Below are 24,061 nucleotides of genomic sequence, written 5' to 3'. Positions count from 1 at the left end.
GCTGGAGCTGCTGCTCAGCCGTGAGGAGGAGGAGGAGGAGGAAGTAGCTGCGTGTTGGCTGACGCCGTGTGCTGCTGCGCTTCATGGCGATGGTACTTCCTGTTTCTAGACAGGCTGTATTTTGAGGGCACTGTAAACAACCCCGCTTTCATCCACGCCTCTTTAAATAGCACGCAGGCACTTCAATCAGAGCCTCCCGGAAAGACGGGAAGCCGTCTTGGAAAGACAAAAGAAGAGATAGATACAGGGATTTCTTTTTTTTTTGAGTTAGGAAAATATGAGGTAAGCGTATCCTGTAATCAAAAATAAAATTTAGAAAGGGTGGAAAAAAGAAACCTAACTGTTGCGCTGACATTAAGAATTAAAAGGAAAGAGGGAAAGAAAGGGGAAAAAAAAGAAAATGAGGCAGATGGTCTGGTCAGTGGCATCCAGCCAGGGGAAACACAACAGCAGCACAGGAGAGAAACTTAACACTAAAAAAAATGGATAAGAAGGGACACCGCAGACAACATGTGGCCATCTCTGAGACTATGAGCGAGGCAGACGAAGCCAATGACGCAAGAAAGCGAAGATGAAAACTTAAGACATAGAGAAATATGTTCAAGTTGTTCAGTTAGTTGGCAGACAGCTCTTTGAGGGGGACCGAAAGCAATCATGCGACCATATGAAAAGGTAAATAGGCCAAGCTGATTGAGAATGAAAGGCGTACAAAAAGAAGCCCCCCAAAAGCTTAACAATGAGTGAAAAGGACAGTGCCAGGGGTCAAAACCCTGGAAGAAGCGAGCAATGGACAGCTCGTTGCAGCAGCGTCGCCCAGACGAGACTTGGCTGCTCTGAGAACCCGAGATTAGCGCTAAGCTGATTGCAACGCGAGGTGGGATCAGGAGCAATTAATTTAGCACCCAGATCATTCCAGGAAAAGGCTGAAAGAGCTTTAACAAAACACAGATCTCCCGCAAAAACTCCTCCGAGTCAAATACTAGCTGACTTAACATTCCTGCTTGTGTCTGCAAATGAGCCGCCTGAAAGGAATCCTGGGTAAAAAAGACGGCAGATGAGGGACCTGGAAGGCTTGAAAGAGTGTTTGGATGATAAAAGGAAGGATGAAAGAAAAGATGAAGACGCTTGGCAGAGGCTGACATCAGCCAAAACAAACAGTCAAAGAACAGGACATTCTGTAGCGGGCAGAAATGGGCTGGCCTGTTCCGATGGGCTCTCGGAGCACGCCTCTGAACGTGCGTCAACCATTTTTTATTAACATCCTGGTCCCTAATGTAAGAGAACGAAAGGTTTTCTTTTTCTTTGTTCCTATAATCGCACGAACCTGACATTAAATACTGAGTCTTGCCTGTTTGATCCTGGTGCTCAGCGTGATGACCCCTGCACACTGGGATTTGTAGTTTTTCCAACAACCGCCCATTTTCTCAAACTTTACTGAGGCACACAAATTCTCCATTTCATGTTCAGCAGTTTTATCCAGAGAGCAGCAACACAGCCTCCAGGACATGCTGCCTTTCACTTCGTCAAGAAACAGTGATCTTGCGCTGTGCAGTGACTCACTGGCTGATGTCATTCAATAACAATACAATTTTTCTACAGGGATGGAGGCGAACGTTATAGTTTAAGCTCACTGTAAATCTGACTGAAAAAATTAAGTTTGTCTCTGCTTTGTTTTTTTTTGCTATACTGTGCTATAACCCCACCACAAACTCACTGACCCCTGACAACACACATGCGCTCTCAACAGACAAGAGCTCCCCCTGGATACACCAATCTTCAGTTCTTACAGGAACAAACACACGCTCTCCTATACCGACAGCAGCCAAATCAAACAACCATTCCCCTCTAACCGAAGCGAGACGTTGCTCCTGGTTTTAACAGACACATCAACAACCAGGCCACCGTCACCAACTGGCCTTCTCTAAAACATCAAACCTAAGTCAACCATGGGTACTGAAGGAAACATCCAGCTGCCAAAACCACCAGCATTCACTGAGTCCAGATTTTCTTCCAATCTATTTTCTAAAGTGAAACTGAGCAGCAAACATGACTGAGAAACATAAACTGAAGCAACCTTAAAAGTATGAGAAGCTAAGCCACATTGAGCAGCGGACAGTACCGCAGTCTCTGTCAGACTTCTAAAGCTGAATTCACGACATGTAATGATTAATCATTATCATCAAATATAAATATTTTCCAACTTCAGTTTGAAAGAAGTTCACATTATATGCAATCACATGCCTCATTAGAGTAAAGGTACTATTATTAACATTTAAAATGCATTACTAGTAAACGTATGCATTCAAATTTTCATTCATAGTCTCTGTCCTTCTTTTAAAGTATTATAGTGTATATTTCTATATATACTTACAACTGCTTGTCAGCATAATCTCATAGCTGTAATTACCCATTTAGAAATTTGATATTACCTATTATCATATTTACAAGGTGTATGTAAAACTAAAAAGTACTCAATAACAGCAAAAAAAGTGAATCATATACATAAAGTTACAGTAATTGCACAACTTTAGCGTGTTTTTACATTGAAATCTTCTTTAAATAACCCAGTCAAGGGCCGTACACACCAGGCCTACAGGACGTCCCCACTCCTGAACCAGTCTGATCTATACACATTTGATTCTTTCATGCTTAGGAAAGCAGAGGTGACTGCTTTTGATACTATGCTGACACTATGGGGCTATATGCACTAACCTCCTCGGAACAGCAGAGGGAGCACTTTTGACAGCCTTCTGGGACCCGGTTCCGCATTGAAAATGTGGTTGTGCGATGCCTTTGCTAAGCTGATCATTCTCACTACAAGCCAGAGGAGGGAGCCAACTGGTCAACAATGAATCCTTTGTATAGTCATGGTATAGCATGGCACATGGTGAACAAAGTGATCTACTGTCACATTCCTATCTACGTTTCAAAACGTGTCATCACCATCACTCGGAGCATGTTTTGACTCCATGTGGATACAGCAGATCTGACCTTGCTTCTGAGCTTCAGTGATGCTCTCCTCTGATGGATCTGCCAAAAAACAGAACAGATGATGGCAAACAGGCATGTTCACAGTGCTGGCATTTGGTCCCATTCAGCAACATGCATGTGGTATTTTTTTTAACAAGAAAATGTGGGATGTAAAAATAAAACTTAACAGTCCATACTGTTGTTTCAAAAATGTTTCTTTATTTAGAAAAAAAGGAAAATGGGCAGCAGAAACTGATACAATGCTTCAACAGCATTACATGCAGTAAAAACACTACACCAGATTTAGATTATGCAACCACACAAGGATTTAAACACTGCTTGTGGCGTTTACTCCCACCTTCTTTTGACAAAACGAAGACAAAATGTGTAAAAGGGTCTATACCGAATACTGAGCACCTACTGCCAAACAACCCTCTGTTGCTTTTATGGGACAAATGGGATTGGTGGCTGTCAAAGAGCTTACATTTAAGACATTGTATCATTTTGCTCAGGAAACACTGGTCACTTCGGTCGATTCCTTTGAGCATAATCTATTGTTTATGCTGAAGACAATTCTTAGCCACTGAAGACACTTATAATATTTTAGCTCTAACACGCTTACCTCAGTTTGACTCTAATACATGTTGGTTAACACCCCATTGTTCTAATTACAGTAAATTCAGGGTTATACATCCGCATACAGACTAAACAGAGAGATTTCCTCTTCTATAACAGACTAATATGCACGTTGTTAGCAAAATGGCTTCAACTTTCTCCACCGACGAAGAGTCGACAGTGTTCAAATCGTCACTGGCAAACGTAAACGAGCACTTTCTACCTCTGAAATAACCTAACGATTTAAAAGTAAAGCTAAAATATTCACAGGGCTCATTTTAATACTGTGTTCGGCGGTTTAATATAAAAACAAATACGTGGGTATTTGACTGGTCAAGTTAGCCAACAAGAATATTCCAGACCTCCATCTTTTCTCGTTCACAACAAGAAGCATACAACCGCCATGTTGAGCGCTAACTGTGATAGCCTTAATTATATTCCTCACGGTAGCGTTTGAAAAGCAAAAATAAAGGTGGTATAGTAAATCAAGGCGTTTTCAACAACCTCAGCATGTAAACAAGCATGGCACCATTAGCCAGTAATTAACCGGTAAACATCGTTTTGTGCCATTATGGCAAATACAGGGCTAAACCGAAGAAGGCTAAAACACAGGGAGTCTCACGTTAACGGCACTTTTTAACACTACGATATAATAATACCATTATGGGATAAATATAATAAACTGTTGATGGTACGTGAAATAGCAGGGCAAAAAACATCAGGGAACATACCGTCATTGCTGGTAAATAGTCCAACGTTAAGCTAACCAATCGACTGCTTTACCCAAGAAAGCCAAATAATAACTCTAGAAATTTAAAAATGGAATCAGCGGGCTTGTAAACGAGTTGCAACCATTACACTTTAAATAACACTCGCCGTTCGTCGGTAAAATTAGTGGCCAAATAATGCTACTTAACCGCCATTTCAGCCTGCTTTCGAAACGTGGCCTTTGTAGGGTTTCTCGTTTTAACAAAAATATTTTAAAGCGAATCAACAATTTAACATTACGATTCAATACAAAGCGAGCATATTACAGATATAAGTGAAAATAGTCAAAATCCGGTGAGAAGCAGGTGTTAAATAAGCAGTTGAGGCTTCCCCGAGACTTTCCTAAAGGGCGTGCGGGAAAATCCAGTTCAATATGCGGCCATCCCTCGCAGTCGAGTCCGAGGCTTGCATTCAAAGTCCCAGAGATCCAAAAATGCACAAGTCAAAAAGCCAAAACGTCGACGCATTTCTTTAAAAGAGATCGAAATATAATCCAATAAACAATGTTTCTGAAGTGAAAATGTAATATTTGTCGACTATTTTCCCTGTTTCACTACAGACATTTACAGGCCTCAGCTCTGAGCCTCTTTTCTTAGAGCCCAGGCTGATCCACAGCGAGACGAACGAGGGAAGAGAGATTTTTTTTATTTTTGCTCAGAGGGAAGAAATTCACATCGGCGACATTCGGCAAACATCGGAAACGAGGCGGGTTTTGGTGAAATTATTATAAGAAGCTTCATACCTTCGCAGTCATTGGTCAAGTCTTTTCAGCTACTAAATATTAACGAGAAAAAGAACGAATCCGAAGGCTTTAAATTGAAAATTCACATTTTGGATGTAAAATATGCTCAACACCACCTATTCTTGCTTGATATAGCCAATAGGAATTAGCTTGGATTAAATCAACGCCCGCCTTTAGCTTTCATTCGCTGACAAAAACAAGCGTGCCCTCCAATTGGTTTTACGTGCAATAAAATTGATTATTCATTTAACTGGCTTGAATGGCCAATGAGCGTTTTACTACGGGTATCCACGTCCCACCTTCCGAAGAGTCAGCCCCTGTCTTTGTGAGTGGGCCAACCCGTAGTAAGACTCAATCTATATAAGCAAGCGTTGGACCGCTTAACACTCAGTAGCGCTTAGAGCGCTCCAGAGTGTGGATCAAAAAAAGGGAGGGGAACAGTCGGTAGTCAGCTTATATATGATTAAACAAAATTAACTCGGCTTTAAAGGCAACCGACAGCAGAGGTCCCTGGACTATCGCCTTCGGAGACTTTCCGGTCACCGTTGGCGGCCTGACCAGAGTCGTGGTGACAATTTAAAGGCTGTTCCTGCTCACAAAGCGGCGTGCCGAGGAAGGACGGGTCTCTTTGAATAGACAGGATGCACGGACCGCCCTCCGGCGACAGCGCATGCCCATTGCGCACGATCAAGAGAGTTCAATTCGGCATCATCAGCCCAGATGAACTTGTAGGTTTTATTTATGGAGGGTGGGATTTTCGTATTTTAAATTCTATTACATATCACATACGTTACATTAGTGTCTTCAGTTATAGTGTAATTTAAAATATGGGGCAACGACATGGTTCCGTTTACCACGGGGAAATCCTATTGTTAGCGTAGCCTAGCTAGCTAACAGTAAGTTTAACTAGCTTGAGCTAACTAGCATGTTGCAGGAAGTTTGAGAACTTAAAGAACATCATTATTTAAATAAATCTATGCTATCACATGAATGAAACCCCCTTTTATTAAGGCGTATTGATAACTGGGCCCAGTGTGGAGATAGTATTTTGGTGTCTGTGAAGCTCTTTGATGTGTTCATTGCGTGTTTGAATTTTAACACTGTATGCACAATAAAGGCATCGTTACTTCAATAAATTCAGAGCATTTTTAAACCTGAACGTCGTTTTTTTTTTTTTTTTTTTTTTTTTTTTTTTTTTTTTTTTTTAAGCGTGACATGACTGATATTTGATCAGTTTCTTGGTTTGCATTTTTGGTGATTATTTTTTTTCTTTTTCTTTTTTTCATATAGCGAAAATTTCAATATGAAGTTATCGTGGGCAGAGTTTCATGTTTTTCACGCACAGTTGTTAGCGACACAACACGTGTTACGTGGTGTATACACGTGTTACTTTTTACTTTATTATATTATTGAAAGAACTTACAAAATGAAAATGTATCGATTTTTGAGACATGATCAGTAATGTGAAAAAAGTAATTTACTTTGCTGTGTTTTCTCCCCAGAGACGGATGTCCGTCACAGAAGGGGGAATCATGTACCCCGAAACAACAGAAGGAGGACGTCCGAAACTTAGTGGCCTTATGGATCCGAGACAAGGGGTCATAGAGCGAACTGGGAGATGTCAGACATGTGCAGGTATTGTCAATTTAGCATTTATTGTCCCTATATACTCTTTTAAAGGTGGGCCATGATGTCATATTGTTTACATTGCTTCTTTCTTCAGGCAACATGACTGAATGTCCAGGTCACTTTGGCCACATAGTACTAGCAAAACCAGTTTTCCACGTTGGCTTCATATCCAAGATTATGAAGGTTCTTCGGTGTGTCTGCTTCTTTTGCTCCAAGCTGCTAGTGGATTCAGTAAGTAGTAATAATACAGTACTGACGTTTCACTAGAAAAAAAAATCTTATTTCTGTCCTGATGTTTCAAGTTTGGATTCTTAAAACACCTTAATCCATTACTGTTAACCTATAGAACAATCCCAAGATCAAAGACATCCTCGCAAAATCCAAAGGACAACCCAGGAAGCGTTTGACCCACGTCTACGAGTTGTGCAAAGGAAAAAACATCTGTGAAGGCGGAGAGGAGATGGACAACAAATTTGGAATGGAGCAGCAGGAGACGGAGGAGGATCTCACCAAGGAGAAGGTATTTGGGTGGGGCCTTTTAGTCACCGTGTACAAACATTCGTGGAATGGCTCAGCTATTTAACCTCATCCTTCCCTTATGGTTTACATAGGGTCACGGGGGCTGTGGACGCTATCAACCACGCATTAAACGCTCCGGCTTGGAGTTGTATGCTGAGTGGAAACACGTTAATGAGGACTCACAGGAGAAGAAAATCTTGCTGAGTCCTGAGCGTGTGCATGAGATCTTCAAGCGCATCGCGGATGAAGAAGACATCATCTTGGGCATGGACCCCAAGTTCGCCCGACCAGAGTGGATGATTGTAACTGTGCTGCCTGTGCCTCCACTGGCTGTAAGGCCTGCTGTAGTGATGCAGGGCTCAGCTCGCAACCAGGTAAAGGACAACTGAGACTTTTTTTTTTCCCCCTCCCATATATGTGAGAGCATCCTAAATCATCATGACTTACTTAACTTCTGTTTTAAAGGATGACTTGACCCACAAACTGGCCGACATCGTCAAAATCAACAACCAGCTTAAAAGAAACGAGCAGAGTGGTGCGGCTGCTCACGTCATAGCTGAAGATGTGAAGCTGCTTCAGTTTCATGTTGCCACTATGGTGGACAATGAATTGCCAGGCTTGCCAAGAGTATGTGTGTACTTTCTGGCACCATAACAAAACAGATAAACATTCATGTGAGCTCATTATCATCTGCTATAACCTGTGCTTTTCTACATCAGGCGATGCAAAAGTCTGGCCGCCCTCTCAAGTCCATAAAACAGCGTCTAAAGGGGAAGGAGGGGAGAGTGCGAGGTAACCTGATGGGGAAGCGTGTGGACTTCTCAGCTCGAACCGTCATCACCCCAGATCCCAACCTGCAAATTGACCAAGTGGGCGTACCACGATCCATTGCTGCCAACATGACCTTCCCAGAAATTGTCACACCTTTCAATATAGACAGGTACATTTTCATTTAACGTAATGATTTGTGCCTTCAAGAATTTTTTAATTTGAAGTGAACTTGTGTCAGCTAATTCGTTCGGATTATGTCTATCAGATTGCAAGAATTGGTACGACGAGGAAACAGCCAGTATCCCGGAGCCAAATACATCATCCGCGACAATGGAGACAGAATTGACCTGCGATTTCACCCAAAACCAAGTGATCTTCATCTGCAAATTGGCTACAAGGTAAGAAGGAAGAAATACATAATTAAAGCCTGACTTGATTTGCAATCCTGTGTATGTGTTCAGACTAAAAAGCACTATTTTCTGTGTAGGTGGAGAGACACATGTGTGACGGGGACATTGTCATTTTCAACCGACAACCTACACTACATAAAATGTCCATGATGGGGCACAGGGTGCGGATTCTGCCGTGGTCCACATTTCGACTCAACCTCAGGTACTCAATGACTCATCTTCTTGTCTTGAAAGTAATCTGAGTATCTTGAATTCGTTATGTTTAGTAAATCTTTTACTATATTTGTTGTTATTAGCAGTTCCTAATGCTGTCAGTTGCAAATAGCTGTAATACAAGTGTTTTAGCGTTTCTAACATTTCGTCTCCATCCAGTGTCACCACGCCCTACAATGCTGACTTTGACGGCGATGAAATGAACCTCCACCTGCCACAGTCGCTGGAGACGAGGGCAGAGATTCAAGAGTTGGCCATGGTGCCTCGTATGATCGTCACACCGCAGTCCAACAGGCCCGTCATGGGTATCGTGCAGGACACTCTGACTGCTGTTCGCAAATTCACCAAAAGGGACGTCTTCTTGGAGAGGGTAAGGAGATTTGTTTCATCACCAGCAGTTCTTTCTCTTAAAGGATCCTAAATGCACAGTGCCTTTTGCACTCATTTAATTCTTTTATCCCCGTTACAGGGTGAAGTGATGAATCTCCTCATGTTCCTCTCCACCTGGGATGGGAAAATGCCTCAGCCGGCCATTCTCAAACCTCGTCCTCTGTGGACTGGCAAGCAGATCTTCAGTCTTATCATTCCAGGACACATTAATGTGATCCGCACACACAGCACCCACCCTGACGACGAGGACAGCGGTCCTTATAAGCACATATCACCCGGCGACACTAAGGTACAAAGGCCAGACCGTCTATGTATTAGTTACAGACTGGAAACTTATTACACTATTTATAGTTTTAAAAAGTAAACTATTTATGATCTCTTTCATCAGGTTATAGTGGAGAATGGTGAGCTGATCATGGGCATCCTGTGTAAGAAGTCCCTGGGAACATCAGCTGGCTCCCTCGTCCACATCTCCTACCTGGAAATGGGCCATGATATCACCCGACTCTTCTACTCCAACATTCAGACTGTGGTCAACAACTGGCTGCTCATCGAGGGTACGAAATCAGAAATGGAGCTTTATCGCTATATTTCTGAATAGACATTAAATAAATATTCCCAAATTTATTGTTTTTATAATAAGCCCTTCTATTTTAACAGGTCATTCCATTGGTATTGGTGACTCCATTGCTGATGCCAAGACGTACCTTGACATCCAGAATACGATCAAGAAAGCCAAACAGGATGTGATAGAAGTAAGAACAATATTTCATAAACGTCTCAAACTCGAGGCTGATTCTTATTCAGCTGGTTCACCAGTTTTTGCAGATAATAGAGTGAAATTTTATACAGGAAAATAATTTTTCTTTGACTCTCTGTCTGCCAGGTCATTGAGAAAGCTCACAACAATGAGCTGGAGCCGACCCCTGGTAACACACTGAGGCAGACCTTTGAGAACCAGGTGAATCGCATCCTTAACGATGCTCGAGACAAAACGGGATCCTCTGCCCAGAAGTCTTTGTCCGAGTACAACAACTTCAAGTCCATGGTGGTGGCTGGATCTAAGGGCTCAAAGATTAACATCTCACAGGTAAAGGAGGAGTCCTTACCACCTTGCATTAGAGTAATTGGATTTGATTAGAGTTCGAGACACTCGACTTGTCTTTCCTCCTTATTCAGGTTATTGCTGTGGTGGGGCAGCAGAACGTGGAGGGTAAGAGAATCCCGTTTGGCTTCAAACATCGCACATTGCCTCACTTCATCAAGGATGACTACGGTCCTGAGAGCAGAGGCTTTGTGGAGAACTCCTACCTGGCCGGCCTGACACCAACAGAATTCTTCTTCCACGCCATGGGAGGCAGAGAGGGTCTGATTGATACAGCTGTCAAGACAGCTGAGACTGGTAAGTCTGTGCAGTCTGACCAAAAAATGGAGAATAAAATTTAAACGCAGGACAAGATGTTTAAGTAAAAAAAAAAATTGCCCCATTTATAGGTTACATCCAGCGTCGTCTGATCAAGTCTATGGAGTCTGTGATGGTGAAGTATGATGGCACAGTGCGGAACTCCATCAATCAGGTGGTGCAGCTGCGATACGGTGAGGACGGCCTGGCAGGAGAGAATGTAGAGTTCCAAAATCTGGCAACAGTGAAACCCTCGCACAAAGCCTTCGAAAAGAAGTGAGTCACGCACCTGACACCTGCATGTGTTCAATCACAGAAGTGGTGTTTTAAAATGATTTTAAGATCTGTGCTGAGTATTTTATTCATTTTTTTTTTTTTTTTTTTTGAAGTGGTTAACATGCCTCATCTGGTATTTCCAGGTTCAAGTTTGATTGCACAAATGACCGAGCACTGAGGCGAACGCTGCAAGAAGACGTGGTGAAAGACGTGATGACCAATGCTCATGTCCAGGGCACCTTGGAAAGGGAGTTTGATAAGATGAAGGAGGACAGGGAGATCCTGCGAGCAATTTTCCCTACTGGTGACAGTAAGGTGTGTGAGATCACAGTAATAGATGTGTCTGCTCTGTAACTCCACTGCCCCCCAAAAACCCTAAAGGTAGTAAACATGAATGCATCTAAAAACAAAACTATGGACGTTAGACGTCTGGTATAAATCTCATGTTGCACAGATGATTCACACATTTTTATTAAACTAATTAATGAGGCTGGACTGTCTGTGGACCTTTGTGCACCCACTTTTCTTTCGGCCATGTTTCTGTCTGCTAATCATTCGTGAGAATAAATACATAGATCAGCATATTTCTTTTTAATGGGCCACAGATTTCCTCTGAGAGATGTCTTCACTTTTATAAACCGGAGCCAGTCAAAATGTGGGACGCTGACTGAATTGTCCCACATAAAGTGGGACAACTGGTCAGCTTGACTACTGAGAATGCAGAAATACTCATTCTGCTATGCTGCTTCACCTGCAGGTGGTGCTGCCGTGCAACCTGGCCAGAATGATCTGGAACGCTCAGAAGATCTTCCGAATCAACCCTCGAACTCCGACAGACCTCCATCCTCTCAGAGTGGTAGAGGGTAAGCTTAAAAATAAGAAATCTCACTGAAGCTGCAGCTCTTTATGTTCAAGGATGAATTGTGCGTGTGGAGGCGTTGCTGGCTGTTGGAGCTGAGAGGTCATGACCTGGCCTCAGGTGCTTCTTAAAGCTTTGTAAAGCCACTTAGTGAATTCCTGCCTGTTATATAACAAGCGGAATGATTAGATCAACATAGCTCCAGTGTTCTGACAGGGAGGAAAGGTGTTTATTTTTTCTGTAGCTTACACCACTTTAGACAAAATTTCAGTCTTTGTGCATTTGCATCCTCAGGTGTTCACGACTTGAGTAAGAAGCTGGTGATTGTGAATGGCGACGACCCTCTGAGTAGACAGGCCCAGCAGAACGCCACCTTGCTCTTTAACATCCACCTGCGCTCCACACTGTGCTCCAAGCGCATGACCGAGGAGTTCCGGCTGTCCACAGAGGCTTTCGATTGGCTGCTGGGAGAGATTGAGACCAAGTTCAACCAGTCTATTGTGAGTTTAGCACATTGACGCGAGGGGTTTAAGCGTTTTTAGGCTTCTGAACAGCTGAACATCACGTTTTGTTTTCCTGCACCTCCTTTTCCAGGCTCACCCCGGTGAGATGGTGGGTGCTCTGGCTGCTCAGTCTCTGGGAGAGCCAGCCACTCAGATGACCCTGAACACTTTCCACTACGCCGGCGTGTCGGCCAAGAACGTAACACTCGGTGTGCCCCGTCTGAAGGAGTTGATCAACATTTCGAAGAGGCCAAAGACGCCTTCACTGACTGTTTTCCTGCTGGGTCAGGCGGCACGTGACGCAGAGAGGGCCAAAGATATCCTCTGTCGGCTGGAGCACACAACACTGAGAAAAGTAAGAGGAAGTCATTGTATGTACCTTTATTTTGATGGGATCTAGAGGAAGCTACAGGAAGTGTCATTTTTCAGAAAATTGTTCAGTCCTAATGTACAAACTGGATTCTTTTTCTCTCAGGTGACGGCCAACACCGCCATCTACTACGACCCCAACCCACAGAACACGGTGGTGGCCGAGGACCAGGAGTGGGTGAACGTCTACTACGAGATGCCCGACTTCGATGTGACACGAATTTCGCCGTGGCTCCTGCGCATTGAGCTCGACCGGAAGCACATGACAGATCGCAAACTGACTATGGAGCAGATTGCAGAGAAGATCAATGCAGGTGGGGTGTGGACGCACATTTTCTTTTCTTTCTTTTTCCCTTTTCAGAATGAATTTACCATAATGTAACTGTGGCGTCTCTGTCAGGTTTTGGAGAAGACCTCAACTGCATCTTCAACGACGACAACGCTGAGAAGCTGGTGCTGCGAATCAGAATCATGAACAGTGATGAAAACAAGTTCCAGGAGGTGAGCAGCAGTGATGATTTTAATAACAGTAAATTCACTCTAGTCAGATTTTATATTTATTTATTTTTAATTTTTGTTTCCTGCCTAGGACGAGGAGGTGGTGGACAAGATGGATGACGATGTCTTCCTGAGGTGCATCGAGTCCAACATGCTGACGGACATGACTCTGCAGGGCATCGAGCAGATCAGCAAGGTAATGGATAACGCACATTTTAATGATTGCTGCAGGAAAGTTAATGTTCTCAAACTCATCACTAAAGCCTGATTATAAGTTAAAGGCGCACCTTCTCTCCTTCAGGTGTACATGCACTTGCCCCAGACTGACAATAAGAAGAAGATCATCATCACAGAGGACGGTGAGTTCAAAGCCCTGCAGGAGTGGATCCTTGAGACGGACGGAGTGAGTCTCATGAGAGTGCTCAGCGAGAAAGATGTCGATCCCGTCAGGACCACCTCCAACGACATTGTGGAGATATTCACGGTACAAAAGCATAAAAATGGTTTTATCTCAGTGGAGCAAAATACTGTTGTTTTTTGTTTGTTTTTGTTGTCCTTGTTATTTACTTTCCCCTCTCCTCTCCTGCTTTTTCTCTCTGTTAGGTCTTGGGAATTGAGGCTGTGCGAAAGGCTCTGGAGAGGGAGTTGTACCACGTCATCTCCTTCGACGGTTCCTACGTCAACTACCGCCACTTGGCTCTGCTCTGCGACACCATGACTTGCCGAGGTCACCTGATGGCCATCACCCGTCACGGCATCAACCGCCAAGACACGGGACCGCTCATGAAGTGTTCCTTCGAGGAGACGGTACGAGAACTAACTACTGAATTATTTTTAATCTGAATCATGAAGATTTTGTCCTCATAGTTATGTTCTTTTATTTTCTGTTTAGGTGGATGTGTTGATGGAGGCGTCATCCCATGGAGAGTGCGATCCCATGAAGGGTGTGTCAGAGAATATCATGCTTGGCCAGCTAGCACCAGCGGGGACGGGCTGCTTCGACCTACTGCTGGACGCCGAGAAGTGCAAATACGGCATGGAGATTCCCACAAACATACCCGGCATCAGCGTGGCTGGACGTAAGTGGGGGAAAGTCTGTTGGATAGAACCAGGGATCGTTTGTATTGTAGATTTATTTCTTTTTTTTTACTTTTTCTTTTTTCTTTATACGATATTTATGTTCCGTCTCCATCCGATTTGCAGCCACGGGAATGTTCTTCGGCACTGTGCCCAGTCCCATGAGCGGCATGTCCCCTGCTATGACCCCATGGAACACCGGAGCTACCCCAGCCTATGGCGCTTGGTCTCCCAGTGTTGGTAAGTGTGTGTGAGCGCCTACATTGCTTTGTGTGTGGGTTTTTTTCTTATTTGTTATTTTTTTATTTTATTTATTTATTTATTTTTTTAATTTTGTTCTTCATTTACTGATGTTTGATTTTTAATTTACCCTCCAGGCAGCGGCATGACCCCTGGAGGAGCAGGGTTCTCCCCCAGTGCAGCATCAGACGCAAGTGGCTTTTCTCCTGGTTACTCCCCTGCTTGGTCTCCCACTCCTGGCTCTCCAGGATCTCCGGGACCTGCCAGCCCATACATCCCATCTCCAGGTTAGATACTGACTGGGCACATTTGATCTCTTGTTTGGGCAGTTAGCTTAGATACACGCTTCATAATGTCTTTAGATCCATTTGTTGTGTTTTGTTAAATCTCCATGCATTAAAGTCAAAGACTGAACCTGGATGGTTTCTTACTCATCTCTAAAATGTCTCTTCTTCTTTAGGTGGAGCCATGTCACCAAACTACTCCCCCACTTCCCCCGCCTACGAGCCTCGTTCCCCAGGTGGCTACACCCCACAGAGCCCGGGCTACTCCCCTACCTCTCCGTCCTACTCCCCCACATCTCCCTCTTACTCTCCCACCAGCCCCAACTACAGCCCGACATCTCCTTCCTACTCGCCCACCTCGCCCAGTTACTCCCCAACTTCTCCTTCCTATTCGCCCACGTCTCCTTCCTACTCCCCGACCTCCCCCTCCTACTCCCCGACCTCCCCCTCCTACTCCCCGACCTCCCCCTCCTACTCTCCCACTTCGCCCAGCTATAGCCCGACGTCGCCGAGCTACAGCCCGACGTCGCCCAGCTATTCTCCCACCTCACCTTCTTATTCTCCCACCTCGCCTTCTTACTCCCCCACCTCTCCATCCTATTCGCCCACCTCCCCTTCGTACTCCCCCACGTCTCCTTCCTACTCGCCGACCAGCCCGAGCTACAGCCCCACATCACCAAACTACACCCCCACCTCACCCAGTTACTCCCCTACCTCCCCATCTTACTCCCCTACATCGCCGTCTTACTCCCCGACTTCTCCCAACTACACCCCGACCAGCCCCAACTACTCACCCACTTCTCCCTCGTACTCACCCACCTCTCCGTCATACTCGCCTTCCAGTCCACGCTACACCCCGCAGTCGCCCACTTACACGCCCAGCTCACCATCATACAGCCCCAGCTCGCCCTCTTACTCCCCCACCTCACCCAAATATACTCCGACCTCACCTTCATACAGCCCCAGCTCCCCAGAGTACACTCCCACCTCCCCCAAATATTCTCCCACGTCACCCAAGTACTCCCCAACATCGCCGAAGTACTCTCCCACTTCTCCTACTTACTCTCCGACGACTCCAAAATACAGCCCCACCTCTCCCACCTATTCCCCCACCTCCCCCACCTATACCCCCACCAGCCCCAAATACTCTCCTACATCCCCCACTTACTCCCCAACTTCACCCAAATACTCACCCACATCTCCCACGTACTCGCCGACTAGTCCCAAAGGCTCGACATACAGCCCCACCTCCCCTGGATACAGCCCCACCTCCCCCACCTACAGCCCGGCCATCAGCCCTGATGACAGCGACGAGGAGAACAACTGATGAGCTGCGCGGGAGAAGGGGAGGCGGCTAAAAGAAACAACAGAACGGGGACGAAGCTCCATCGCCTCGTGGGAGAGAACTAAACGGACAGCATCTTTAAATAGCTGGAGGTGACGGAGCTTTTAGCCACTGGAGGGTCCCAACTGTGATCATTTCCTGTGAGGAAAACTCAAGCTTGGGACCATCTAAAGGAGCTGCCACCCCCTCATCTTTACCCCCCCCCCCCCCCCCCCCCCATCCCCCCCCCCAAAAAAAGTTCAAAACTATTATGTGAAAGACTTGAACTGCTTTGCCTGAAGGCAAAAAAGGCTGCCTTTTTGAAATAGTTTTTTAATTTTCACTTGGGGTGTTGAAGCAAAACTGAGAATCCCTCAAGAGGATGAAAAGGAGAGGAAGATGTGGTGAATATTTAAACTGTGGAGGGGGAAATGAGTCTCTTTTTAACTTTATAGTGTCCTGCATCCAGTCTCTCTCTCTTGCTCTTATTAATTAAATGGGGGGTTTTTTTTTGGTTCCTGGAACGCGTACATATTGCCAAAAGCCTTTTCCGAAAAGCTAAGCGGATTGTATTCATCACCAAAAGCATAAGCTGGAAGGAAAATCGAGGAGGGTTAGCCTGCGCCTTTTTGTTTACTGCACATTTCACCGAGGTGTATCTTGTGAGACCCCCCCGTCCATTTTTTTTTCTCCTGCTTTTGTAAAAGAACACTTGCTGCCAGTTGTTTTGGGGGGCTCGAGTGCAATTACATTAAAACATGTCGTCTCCATTAACGCATCCATTACAGGAGAGAGAAACTGGCATGCAGTTTATACAAAAAAAGACGCTTCTCATTCAGAGCATCTTCGACTGCATATGCGTATGTACCCATCGCCCTCGCCCTCTTCCTCCTTCACACCCCAGAGCGCTGAATGATGTCATAAACACCCGCCAGCATCCTATTGTCCTCTGCTATTTTGGAGACTTGTGCATCAAAAGCAAAAAAAAAGAACAAAACTTTTCCAAATGATCTTCCCCTGATGCGGGAGAATTTAAAGATTTCTATTAAATAAAATAGAAGGATTGTGTCTTTACTTTTGAGTTCAGGAGGAAATGGGGCAGCCGTGGATGAGGGATACTAGTTTGGCATTGCTGCTTCTGTCACTGTTTGCATGAGTAGCACATGTTGATACATTTTGATCAAGCTTTATTTTGAGCATTTTTTTTCCACATCCATCTGGCTTTTCACTAATCATTGTCCCATCTCTGATAGCTGATTTGTACACAGGGTTATTTGGACTATTTAAGAAAGAAAGTTAACTACTATTCTGTGTGAATAGAGACAAAGTAAGACTTCTTTTTGGCTTTTCACTTGTTTGCTTTTGGTGATTTTTGTAAACCTGTTTCCAGGAGGCTCATGTTCACACACTGTGGATGAAGAGGGCAGGGGGTGAAGGAGGAGTGCTTTATTTCTTTACATTTTTCTCCCACTCACGACTTACTTTTCTGTTCACTCTCAGCTGTATTGCATTTCGCCCGATGTCACCAGGTTTTGTCCACGGTAAGAGTAACGATTTTTTTTTTTCTTTCTTTGAAAGCAGAGATCGTCCAGAGAAACGGCGCCTTTGGCCTCTCTTTAAAACACTGTTACCCACTACATTAGTGTGAGCTTTCTTTTCAGTGCGGGTGCTTTCTCTCGTGCTTTGATGATGTCAGGGAACACTCTGTACCCCTGATGGAAAACTCATCTGAATATTTTGGACTTGCTGGATCCCCTTCCCTTTTCCCTCTTCATCCACGAGTGATCCTCATTTCTGAAAATCAGTGTTTGTTGTTTGTTCTTTTTTTTTTTTTTTTTTTTTTTCTTCTTTCTACAAGTGTACCTGTGACGAGGGGAATCATAGGGAGGAGAGCAGGTGTTGGATGTGATTGGGAGTCCCGAGGCATCGGTTGGGTTTTGTTCTGAAAATCTTCAAATGTCTACTTTTGTAAAACACTGCTTCCCCAATGGGTGTTGAATTTAAAGGACTGCATCCCTCTGGCCTTTGACAGAACCCAGGTTTGGTGACTGCACTCAGTAAATATCTCGGTGGACGCTATGTCTGCATCCAGTCCTGTAGTCTTAAATATGTGCTGTTCTCTCAATGCAGGTCATCGGGACTCCCAGTGCGAATGAATGAATGGGAGTGTGTGCGTGAGTGAATGAAGGGTGATGCAGAGTGTAAAGCTGAGGAATGACTTTACATGTGTGGGCAAAGGAAGGTTTAAATTAAAGTTGCCACTGTATAGAAATCAAGTCATGATCTCATTCTGTATCTGTTCTTTGTTTTTGACTTGAAAAAACCGATTAAAAGTTTTACTATAAAATTGTTTTGTCTTTTTTAAATCAGCGTCTACATTTAGTAATTATGGTGATTTTTATTTCAGGCACTTATAAATCTGATAGCAGCATTCAGTTTTCCTTCTAATAAAATGTAAATTGAATGGAGAAACTTAAAATGCATCTGGAAAGTATTCTCAGCCATTTACTTGTGCCATATTTTGTCATTTCAAAGTCTTACTCCAAAATGGATTAAATTCACTTTTCATCTCAAAATTCTGCACACAATAAGTCCAGTGAATTGTCTGCTGATCTCTATGACAGGATTGTATCAAGGCGTGGAGGTCCCAGTGAACTCAGCAGCTTCATCTCTAAATGGAAGAAGTTTGTAAACCAGCAGGACTCTTCCTAGAGCTCTCTGCCTGACCAGTCAGGGAGGTGACCAAGAACCTGATGGTCACTGTAACAGAGATCCGACGTTGCTCTGTGGAGAGAGGAGAGAGAGCCTTCCAGGAGGACAATCATTTCTGCAGGATTCCACCAATCAAAACTGATCGAATGAGCAGACTGGAGCCACTCAGTCTCAGAAGCCTGGAAAAAAGGATTACTTAGTTTTAAGTTACACATGAATTAACAACAAATAAAGCTCTCTCTGTTTTCATATTAAACAGCTTCTGTCAGGAAGGTTCTCCCTCTTTGCAGCCAACCTTTACGTCACTGCCATCTTGTGGCTGCAAGATGGCAGTGACTTATTTGTGGAGACTTTAAAAGGAAGTCAGTGATTTGGAATCATGTTTGACAAACTTTCATTAGGAAAGTCCAGATTTTCACTTGATTCCCGTTTTCCTCACATGTTGGAGACTCACTCTGAAAGCATGTTTGATTTACATCATCATGTTGGGACATTTTCTTCATCAACTTATTTAGATAGAACTATTAATCCCTCGAGTGGGTTCCTCTGGAAAATTCAGTAAATTTATCTCTTATGGATCTATAAATTAGAGAGGCTGATGCTGTCAGAGGTGTAAACTCCCACCAGTTCACTGGATGGGCTTTTTGTAAGGTGACACTGCAGAGAAGCAGCAGATTCTGCAGATGTGGTGTTCTTTAGGTGGGAGGACTACCTTCTTACTTTCAGGTATGTGTGCAGGCACTGCTTTGACTTTCGGAGTCAAAAAAGTCAAACTGCAGAGGGTTATTTACTGGACTTTTAGAATTAGTGAGACTGTAAATTATGTCATCACCTGCACTAATTGGAGGTCACTAATCCTGGCATGAGTATACAAATTAAAGTCCTCAAACTAACTGAGAGAAGAAAAACTGACTGTTTTTTCTTATTTAGTGCAACAGCTCCTCAAGTACTGAAGCATAGTGTAGCTTTCATCTGGCTGAGCCTTTTCTTCTTATATTTATAACATTTACACACTGCGTGAGAGAAAACACACTTGACTGACTGCAATAATATTCAAACGCCACTAGATGTCCCCCTAATGCCTCTTATCATTCAGCCTCTGTGTTGGTCTTCCAGTTCCGCCTGTTTTCAGTGTGGTTGTACCCTTGGAGATGGTACTAGGGCTTGCTCCAAATAAAGCTTCAGCCTGGTTTTGCCGAAAACCAGCCTGAAATTGTACTGTGCCATAGGCCCTCTTCAGATCAGTCAAACATGGCACAAAACAGGCAGCCCATCAGAATTGTAAAACAGGAGCCAGTAGCAAAAGAAACTGTTCGGCATTGGCAGAGAAGATTTGGTAAGTTTTTCATGGGCGCAAACATCGCACTCAACTCTGCTGCTCAACCAACAAATAGGTTGAGCAGCAGCATCATTTGAGTGAAAAGGCAGGGCTCTAGAGTGCGACCAATTTCTCAACGGTGCAAAAAATAAAAAATAAAAAAAAATCGAGGGTCCCCATTCAGCAAAAACAAAAAAACAAAAGTCTCCACAACTCTGATAGTCTCCATGTGATCAACAACAACAAACACACATTATGCCCATATCATAGTCTAAACCAATCAGAGATAGTCAGGGGCGGGACTTCTCTGATTGGCCGTGGTCCAGATATTTCTGTAGTTCTTCTTGTCTACATTTGAAAGTGCGGCAGATAGAGGGAGGTGAGTAGCTTGAATAACGCAATATCGATTCATTAAATCCTGAATCGACTTTTAAGTATAAATGTATTTTTGACAGAAACGCCAGAATCTCAGGTTAAAGCTCACAAAACTATTTCAACAACCACCAAACAGCTAAAACGGTAAATGAGAGCAGGTTAACGGATTCGGCATAAAAACATCAGAATCAGCGAGATGTCGGTTTTCTGACCTAACGGCACGTACACGGACACGCCGTCGGGGCTGAAAGTCGAAAGCACAGATCCGGTCTTTGTGTTTACGTCACTTTTTTTTGCGCTAGATTCTGATGCTGCAGGGTTTTTTTCACTCTCCAACCAAAACTGACTGAACCAGCAGCAAAAAAAGATGTCAGGGCTTCACATTTGATAAACATCGTCACGAATTCCCTCTTACTTTTGCTGTTTTGCTTCCACCACCATAAAATCGCACAACTGGCACAGCTGCTCTCTCTCTCAGTATACTTCAAGAACAGTTTTCTGTCTCAAATCTCTGTTTTCTGCATCGTTTGCTTATTACGCACAAGTTATGTACAGTGCTGTCGGCTACTGTTTTTGTTTTTCAAAAATGACCTCCACAAGAAAGCGTAATTTCTGCTGTTTAATAGCGAAGAAATGTAAACTTTTTAAATATTTAAATTTTTCTAAATTTAAATTTTTTCTAAATTATGCCAAATTACTGCTAAATGATCAGAATTATAATATTTTTGAGTGTCTGAGGCAAAATTGAATCAAATCAAATCGGGACTTCGTGAATCAGAATCAAATGGATTATAGAAATCAGTGATAATACCCGGCCCTAGTGAGTAGCATAGGCCCGACATAAGTGGATGTAGCTGTGGGTAATGAGAAAAGATGAAAAGAAGGATTGATAACTTTTTCGTTAAGGCCTGATCTGTCTGAAATTCATAGCCAGTGCTCTGACACAGAGCCATCAATCTCTGAACGCTGAAAAAGTATCCAGAAAGCACATTATATGCTGCGATAAATGCACTGCCCAAGTTTCCCCTCTCCCCACTGCCTTTAAGCAGCAGTCAGCAGCAAACAGGTCATCAGAGGAGGCCGATGTGATTATTAAGTTTAACATTGTCTACAATATTGCCAAAGAGTGCCAGAGTGCCAAAGCACTTTAAGCACAAGCACTTTTTAAGTAACTTATCCTTCCTATAGAACTGTGCTCCAAATAAAGAACTTTGTTAGTTAATCATTTACAAATCAATAATGTCTGTATGGACAGCAACTTAAAAAAAAAGTGAACTTGATTAAGCAATGCGGTTGAAAAATTTGGGTGCACCTAGCCTTTGTTTTGTGCTGGTGCACTTAAGAAAAAAAGTTAGGCGCACCAATGCAATCGTGGCAAAAAGTTAGTCTAGAGCTCTAAAAGGGGAAGGTTGTTCTTTTGGTTTTTTCCAAGAAGCACTGTTATAATAAAGAAATAATCAACTATATACAAATTTCCTTACTTTTATATTCAGTTTATATGTTACTGCAGATGAAGAATGTAAAGGTGAGAGTAAAAGTGTTCCTGTATAAGCAGAAGTTTTTCACAGCAAGTCAAATCTATTTCTGCTGAGAAAACATATATGAGAGACGGTTTCAGAACATGAAGGGGAAACAGGAAGAAATGTCACTGAATTCTAAGGTGAGACTCACATTTATATGCAGTGAGTTTTCTCTAACTTCCCGATGTTTTTCTAGATTTCACTGAAGACATTGAAAGAAGAGGAACTCACGGTATAGCATCGCTTTTATGACAGTGTTTTTCGTAAATTGTTGATGAGCAGCATTTCCAGGGTGTAAACCCACTTCCCTTTGGGGAAGGTTTTGTTTAAAGTTTGCTTGGTCACCTGGTTAGATTTACTGCTGCTGTTCTGTGATTCTTGAGTCACTTGAGTCTTGTGATTGTCGTGAACAGAGCTGAACTTCTGTGTCTTCTCCTTTTGAAGTTATCATTGGAGACGATGCTTGACACTGACACACCGACATACATCCACAGACTTAGACCTCCATTTGTGGTTGTAGGTAAGAACTGGTGCCACGCTGACCTCAGCAGGACCATCATCAGACAGATGACTTTAATATGTGTTCTGTTTTTGTCTCAGGATGTTTCCAGGTGATTTTGTTTTTCATGCACATTGCTCAGCTCATCATGGGTAAGCACAGGTGCACTCACTGTTAGACAGATGTAGACATTTTCATAAATGTATACAGTTAGGTATTTTTCTGTGTCCTAAAAGGAGCATTGAACCTCCATGACTGTCCCAGGGAGCCCTTTATTCCCATCTACCTGCTGGTGATTGGAGTGGTGACCTTGCTGTTCTCCATCCTTCAGTGTCGCCGCAACTGCAGGAGCGCCTGGAGCTGCCTCGTTTCACTCTTCGTCTTCTGCTGGTTCATTGCTGGTAAGCTGAAAAATGGAAGAAAGCAGTTTTCGTTTGTTTGCTTCCCAGAAAGCAAATGTAAGACTCAGCATGTAGGTAAAACCTTCAGACATTCTCACCCAATTACTTCCTGATCTTACTGCTCATATGTTACTTCCACTGGTTGCCTTGGTTACCTCCTCCAGACCACACTATTTATGTGTGTTGCTGCATAGTTAAATAAACTAACACTGTCTGCACAGTCAAATCTTGATTGTTTGATTTTAAATTCAGTCTGCTGGTGAACAGAGGTAAATAAAATAATGTGGAACCCATTGATTTCATGTATGAAAGTTCTTGGTATCGGCAGCACCAAACAGCACCAAAAAACCAATAAAGCATGTGAGAGAAACAGATATAGTAGGTGTACCATAATAACAAACATTCATCAGCGTTATGTTAATGAATCACACAAGTGCACTGGAGAAAGAAAATAAATAATAGTCATGAAACTCTTCAATTCTATATTAACCATTTTATTTTTGCTCTGTCTTTCAGGAAACGTGTGGATCTACTCCGTCTATGAGCCCAACTACAATAAGACAGCGAGCCCGGATATGTACTGCAACAAAACACTCTACCTGTTTGCCTTCTGGACCATGAACCTGAACTACATCCTTTTAGGCTTCTCGCTCGTCTGTCCCTGTTGCTCGTGTTTTTTTGTTTTGCCTTTACCCTATGGTGAATAAACAAAAAGCAATGAATACTGTGGATGGTGGTTTATATTGAATAATGATTTAAAAGGTTATCTTATGTCATGTCGTAATATGGCACGTTCATCATTGGCTGATGTGTTAACAGGTTCCTTTCATGTGAGAATATGAAAGTAAAGACATTTATGTCCTTGTATGCTGTTGTATTATTTTAATGTTGCCTCTTGAGCTTCGCTAGTTTTGTGTTTCTTTAGTATAAAGTTGAATGTCTTTCATTATTCGTATTGCTCCTCTGGCAGTTCTCATTCACTAACTTGTGCTGCGACCGTTAGTCGAAGTAGTTTGGACTTTCCAGCAGTAACGTTGTGACTTTAAGGATAAAGTCACACGCAGTCATGGTCAGAGTGGTTGCATACATACAGGTGTCAGCACTGGTTTTTAAACAATGATATTTGGGTCTCTCAGCAGCCCATTCAAAGGTAAACATCTGTAACTTGCTTTATCCAAGTCGGTCTGTAGAACATCTTTTATGAACGAGTGCATTTATATAATACTGTAATAATTCAAAGAAAAAAGTGATGTTGTTTCTTCATTTTTTGTGGTTCTCAGTCAAGGCCACACATCTATATTAGAGACTCGGGAGGAGGAGACACGCAACCATGCGAGACAACATGACAAAGGATAAGAAGAGACTCTGACAAGAGAT

The 24,061-nt window shown here is 43.3% G+C and overlaps 2 protein-coding genes across 2 annotated transcripts; both read left to right on the top strand.

Moving 5' to 3' along the window:
• Positions 1 to 5,496: 5,496 nt before the first annotated feature.
• polr2a (RNA polymerase II subunit A) lies at positions 5,497 to 16,092 on the top strand. Its single transcript, XM_084924115.1, has 29 exons — positions 5,497 to 5,823; positions 6,598 to 6,730; positions 6,819 to 6,955; positions 7,071 to 7,244; positions 7,336 to 7,617; positions 7,709 to 7,870; positions 7,963 to 8,183; positions 8,280 to 8,412; positions 8,502 to 8,626; positions 8,797 to 9,007; positions 9,107 to 9,316; positions 9,416 to 9,584; positions 9,688 to 9,782; positions 9,914 to 10,117; positions 10,207 to 10,429; positions 10,522 to 10,705; positions 10,849 to 11,020; positions 11,463 to 11,568; positions 11,859 to 12,064; positions 12,159 to 12,422; positions 12,543 to 12,750; positions 12,837 to 12,937; positions 13,026 to 13,130; positions 13,236 to 13,418; positions 13,538 to 13,741; positions 13,827 to 14,013; positions 14,138 to 14,251; positions 14,389 to 14,538; positions 14,712 to 16,092. The coding sequence occupies exons 1-29, from the start codon at positions 5,737 to 5,739 to the stop codon at positions 15,860 to 15,862; spliced, it is 5,901 nt and encodes a 1,966-aa protein (XP_084780241.1). The 5' UTR covers positions 5,497 to 5,736; the 3' UTR covers positions 15,863 to 16,092.
• A 4,095-nt stretch (positions 16,093 to 20,187) lies between these two features.
• LOC146391264 (transmembrane protein 272-like) lies at positions 20,188 to 23,492 on the top strand. The gene is made up of 6 exons (XM_084924143.1): positions 20,188 to 20,268; positions 21,981 to 22,016; positions 22,229 to 22,304; positions 22,385 to 22,435; positions 22,520 to 22,684; positions 23,201 to 23,492. Exons 3-6 carry the CDS (start codon positions 22,244 to 22,246, stop codon positions 23,389 to 23,391), a joined length of 468 nt encoding a protein of 155 aa, XP_084780269.1. The 5' UTR covers positions 20,188 to 20,268; positions 21,981 to 22,016; positions 22,229 to 22,243; the 3' UTR covers positions 23,392 to 23,492.
• The last annotated feature ends 569 nt before the right edge of the window (positions 23,493 to 24,061 follow it).

This window comes from Perissodus microlepis, chromosome 3, assembly GCF_051167445.1.
Source record: "Perissodus microlepis isolate ML-2025 ecotype Zambia chromosome 3, ASM5116744v1, whole genome shotgun sequence".
Classification (NCBI taxonomy): domain Eukaryota; kingdom Metazoa; phylum Chordata; class Actinopteri; order Cichliformes; family Cichlidae; genus Perissodus; species Perissodus microlepis.
This window is presented reverse-complemented; position numbering and strand designations above follow the sequence as displayed.

Coding starts and splice junctions, on each gene's coding strand:
- LOC146391264 (XM_084924143.1), top strand. CDS start 22,244: ATGCTTGACACTGACACACCGACATACATCCACAGACTTAGACCTCCA. Junction 22,436..22,519: donor CATTGCTCAGCTCATCATGG/GTAAGCACAGGT, acceptor GTGTCCTAAAAG/GAGCATTGAACCTCCATGAC. Junction 22,685..23,200: donor CTTCTGCTGGTTCATTGCTG/GTAAGCTGAAAA, acceptor TCTGTCTTTCAG/GAAACGTGTGGATCTACTCC.
- polr2a (XM_084924115.1), top strand. CDS start 5,737: ATGCACGGACCGCCCTCCGGCGACAGCGCATGCCCATTGCGCACGATC. Junction 8,184..8,279: donor ACACCTTTCAATATAGACAG/GTACATTTTCAT, acceptor TATGTCTATCAG/ATTGCAAGAATTGGTACGAC. Junction 10,118..10,206: donor CAAAGATTAACATCTCACAG/GTAAAGGAGGAG, acceptor CTCCTTATTCAG/GTTATTGCTGTGGTGGGGCA.